General features: G+C 34.9%; 1 protein-coding gene across 1 annotated transcript; it reads left to right on the top strand.

Annotated features, from left to right (window-relative positions):
• Positions 1-657: 657 nt before the first annotated feature.
• On the top strand, positions 658-2091 carry LOC131016979 (uncharacterized). The gene is made up of 2 exons (XM_057945836.1): positions 658-1162; positions 1250-2091. Exons 1-2 carry the CDS (start codon positions 881-883, stop codon positions 1343-1345), a joined length of 378 nt encoding a protein of 125 aa, XP_057801819.1. The 5' UTR covers positions 658-880; the 3' UTR covers positions 1346-2091.
• The last annotated feature ends 2493 nt before the right edge of the window (positions 2092-4584 follow it).

Below are 4584 nucleotides of genomic sequence, written 5' to 3'. Positions count from 1 at the left end.
TAGAGTGCATCATTTTCATGAGGTGTTTTTCATGTCAAGTAATTTGCAAATGTTTAACCCTACAACATATCTTGATTGTGTCTTTGAGCTGTCAATAATATTCAATAGCTTTGATAGGGATAATAATAACCTTTATTTCTTCGGTTGGATCCAAAAAGCAAAAATAACCTTTATTTCTCTATATATGTTCATGGGATGGGCTTGGGCTTGGGCTTGGGCCTAGTCGAGAATAAGAAAACAAGCTGGATTTCATTGAAAAAAAAGTTGAGAATGAAGCTCTATATCATAATTTTATACTAGTATATATTTCCCAAATTATATGAGATAATCAAATGAAATTGAGTGAGTGTTAGTTTCCTAAGTTTCATGCTATGAGTAAGCAGGACAACAAAAATGGTAATTTAGGTTAAGGTGGTGTAAAATTTCATATTAATAATTTTTATTGAACTTGATTCAGAATGGTTGGAATACGTTTACACCATAGTGTTTTTTTTTTAATCTTATTATTATGCACATTTAAGCATAGCATAATGCATGCTACACTAAATGATCACCTACCTAAAAAAAATTCAATTGTAGCTTGCTACTCTTTAGCTCCATTATTTCATAATTAGCATAGTCATTATTTCATAATTAGCATAATTAGCACAATGTGATAGGAGACTAGTAAACTGTAGGGTCAACCGACAAGTCTTCTCTTATCTTAGCTGTTTGGCATTAATGTGATTCTGAAAGGTGGATGAAAAGCTGCACACATAATGTTTCTGATAATAATTGAGAAGAGGAGATATACCCATTTTACACATTGTTTTTGCTGAACCTAAACTCAGATTCTATCAAATTCTTTCTCAGAAAAATATACACTGTTTTTCCTTGGATCATGGCAGCCTATGCAGCCATAGTTTCTCTTATGAATACCATCAATCAGATCGAGCACCACCCTTCCCCTCCAATTTCTATCGACAAACAACAAGTTGAATCTCTCACTCAAATTGTTACCTTTTTGCAGGAATTTCTTGAAAGTTATAAGTCCCCTGTTGCCGACGGAGATGAAGCTGATCCGCTGGAGATGCGTATCGCAGATGCAGCTCATGCTGTTGAAGATGTTATCGAATCACATATTGTGAACGTGATTAAACTGGGTAGATCTAGTCCCAATGAAGTCAGTTTCATCAACTTCTATCAAGATCTATGACAAGTGATTGAAGAAATGAATCTCTAACTCAAATTATTAATTACCTTCTTGCAGGAATTTCTCCAAGGCTATGTTGTAGATGCAGCTCATGGGGATGAAGAAGTGAATTCTAGAGAGGAAGTCGTAGAAGAAAATTGTGGAAAAGTGTAAGGGACTTCCTTTGTCGATTGCTGTGATTGGGGGTCTTTTGGCAAAGTCCGAACTTACACCGGAATATTGGGAGCACATAGAGGAAAACATAAGCTCAATAGTGAATTCTGAGAATGATGAATATTGCTTGAGAGTATTGAAATTGAGCTATGAACATTTGCCTGCCTATCTGAAGCCTTGTTTTTTGTACATGGGGATGTTTGGGGAAGATGAGGTAATTAGGACCGCACAACTCATGAGGCTATGGGTTTCTGAAGGCTTTCTTAAACCAATAATCAATAAAAGCTTGGAAACAGTTGCCGAAGAGTATTTGAAGGAGCTAGTTGACAGAAACCTCATTCTAGTTCATGCGTTAGGGGCAGTTGGGAATATAAAGTACTGCAAAATGCATGATTTACTGAGAGATCTATCATTTCAAGAAGCTGAAAAGCAGAGGTTTTATTATGTCTTAGGGCAACATTGTCCTCAAGGGATAAATAGCCAACGCCGCATTGTTATTCCCAGATGGACTTCTGAGACGGATGCCATGGGAACTATGTCATGTGCTCGTTATTACATATGTCTTAATTATAAAGTGCCAGAAAAATTGCTAAATTTTAGATTTTTCAGGACAATATTGACTACATATAAGTATTCCGAAGGGTGTTTAGATGAAAATGTGTTTCAAATGGTGAACTTGAGGTACCTTTGGGCTAGATTTCGTGAGGGGTTCCAAATCCCTTCTTCAATTAGTCTGCTCTGGAATCTACGCAGATGGGAAATAGTTGAAGGCCAATTCCCCAGCCTCAAATACTTGATATTGGATCAGTGTAGGGATATGGAATGTTGGACGTTAGAGGGCTCCTGCTTGCCACGCCTTGAGCAACTTGAGCTCTGGTACATGGAGTCGTTGTAGGAGTTCCCTTCAGAAATTGGAGAAATACCAACACTCAAATCAATTGAATTGTGGTTTTGCAGTGAATCAATGGCTATGTCTTTGAAAAAGATAGTAGAGGAACAAGAGGAATTACAAGGAGAGCCATCCATTCATGTTCGAGTTGAGTCATACAAGGTCAGCCAAGAACTGCAGAGCTTGGCAACTCCCAACTTTCGTGTAGTCAAAGGGTAGTTTGATGCGATGAGGAATTCAATTGTGGGAATACTAATTTGAGTGATTAATTTTCAAGGGGACCCACCCTTTCATGTTATAGTTAAATGATCCCAACTTTCGTGTAGTTTGATGTGATGAGGAATTCAATTGCATGTGGGAATATACTAATTTCAGTGATTAATTTTACTTATAACTTTATATTTAGCTTGTTTTTAATTATTTTTAATTTTTAGCAACATAAATCATATGCTTAATTAGTATCTATAATCTATACCTACTATAAAAGTGTCTGGTTTTACCAAATTTAGATTACCTATTATGTTCTTATTTTTTAATCTATTTTAAGGCCAATAATGTAATAGTATCATATTATTCTAATCACAAACATACAATAATCTCATTCCAATCACACTTTTAAATAAGTTTAAACTATTTAAAATTACTCAATGTATAAAAGTTGCACGTCCCTCGATTTCAGCAATCACCTCTATTTAGTGCTCGCTGACTTGATCTTCATCCATAAGCTTTAAGGATATTTCTAACATTGTCTCATTTTAACACCCATTTTCTGATTTTTATGGACAACTTTTTTCTTGTATGAGTGACCTAGTTGAAAAAAAAAAGAAGGTTGTAGAAAACCACCCGGTGGCACCGTGCCACTGATCGTACACAAGAGACAAAACTAGACAAAACTGCCTCTTGTCTTTTTTCGCTAGAATCCAAATATGGCATCAAGTTTTTCATTTATCTAAGTTGAAATAATTCAGTTGAAATGTTATTTATTTTTATTGACGCCGTTGTTCCTCTCTATAAAAGAGAAATGTCTATATATCATTCATACTCCACTTTGATTTATTTTCTGCACGCAATGAATGGATCAAGAAGACTCTAAAAGTTAATAATTTGAAGGAAAAATACATATTTAAAAGAGCTGGTACAAAACTACACCAAGTGAAGCTGTGGAATGGAATCTAAATCTTAAAAATTAAGTGCCCATATCAACGTTATTTCCTATCCTCAACACAATTCATGAGAGAGAAAAAGAGCATAAACCTAAAACCATAATCAACTAAAATATGCAACTGCATCAAGAAAAATGATTTTGGTATGAATAGTTCACTATGCAAAACTAAAAGCATTTTATTGATTATGCTCCTCAATTTCAGCAATTTTGAATCCACATTTCAAAAAGAAAAGCAAAGTGGTTCTCCTTTCAGCATCTTTTTGCCACCAGCACTGCGTCGTTTGTTTTCCCTATTAAGTAACCTCGATTCAGAAAATATCAGCTTGGCCATCCCAAATGCTCAAGAGATTAATCTATCCACATATAATATTGTTTCTTTGTAAACCTGAGATTGAACAATAGTAGTACTCATATGAGACAAGAAAAATCTGCTAGACTTGTGTTATTCAGTTTCAAAAAACTACTCCATGTTATTCAATTGAAAAGGCAAATTTGATGAAAATTGTGCAATTAATTAAAATTTAAGCAACTGCAAAGTCCAATGGGTTAGTTGCGCCTAAATACACAAACTTTCAACCAATTCTAGTTTTGCACATAAACTAAAAAATCTGCCAACAAACACATGAACTTTCAATTGTTATGATTTTTCACACGATTATCAATTACACCCAAATTAATGTTGAGGTGGATGCCGTAAATGCCTACATGGTTTAAACAATTGATGTGCTAGACGAGGTACTTGGATTTCTACGCTACTTCAGCTTGTCACGATGGTATTAATTTGTCACTTTAACTAGCCACGATAGCCAAAAATTGACAGTCGCTCAAAAAATTAGAACAATTAAAAGGTCGTGTATTTGGAGGCGGATTTTTTAGTTCATGTGGAAAACCATAATTCACTAAATGTTCGTGTATATAGGCGCAATTACCCCATGTCCAATGAAGTAGGACATGAAAGTTAACTTATCCTTCTTTCTTTGTGAACTCCCTTAGGCATCATATCTTAAGTGCATTCAAAAATAGGTATGAAGATCACACCTATCACAGTAGATATGATTCAACCACAGTTCGGCCAAACTTTTCTTGAACATCTTTGGGAGTTTCAATCTGCGAGCAAAAGAAAGAGCAATGGAAAAGGATAAACAATGGTGAAATACAATATCAATGTATATAATATAATTCCTC

Source organism: Salvia miltiorrhiza, chromosome 3 (genome assembly GCF_028751815.1).
Source record: "Salvia miltiorrhiza cultivar Shanhuang (shh) chromosome 3, IMPLAD_Smil_shh, whole genome shotgun sequence".
NCBI lineage: Eukaryota > Viridiplantae > Streptophyta > Magnoliopsida > Lamiales > Lamiaceae > Salvia > Salvia miltiorrhiza.
This window is presented reverse-complemented; position numbering and strand designations above follow the sequence as displayed.

What these genes read in the sequence shown, in the direction of transcription:
- LOC131016979 (XM_057945836.1), top strand. Translation starts at nt 881, where the DNA reads ATGGCAGCCTATGCAGCCATAGTTTCTCTTATGAATACCATCAATCAG. An exon ending in GTAGATCTAGTCCCAATGAA is followed by an intron (nt 1,163 to 1,249) that starts GTCAGTTTCATC and finishes ACCTTCTTGCAG; the next exon opens with GAATTTCTCCAAGGCTATGT.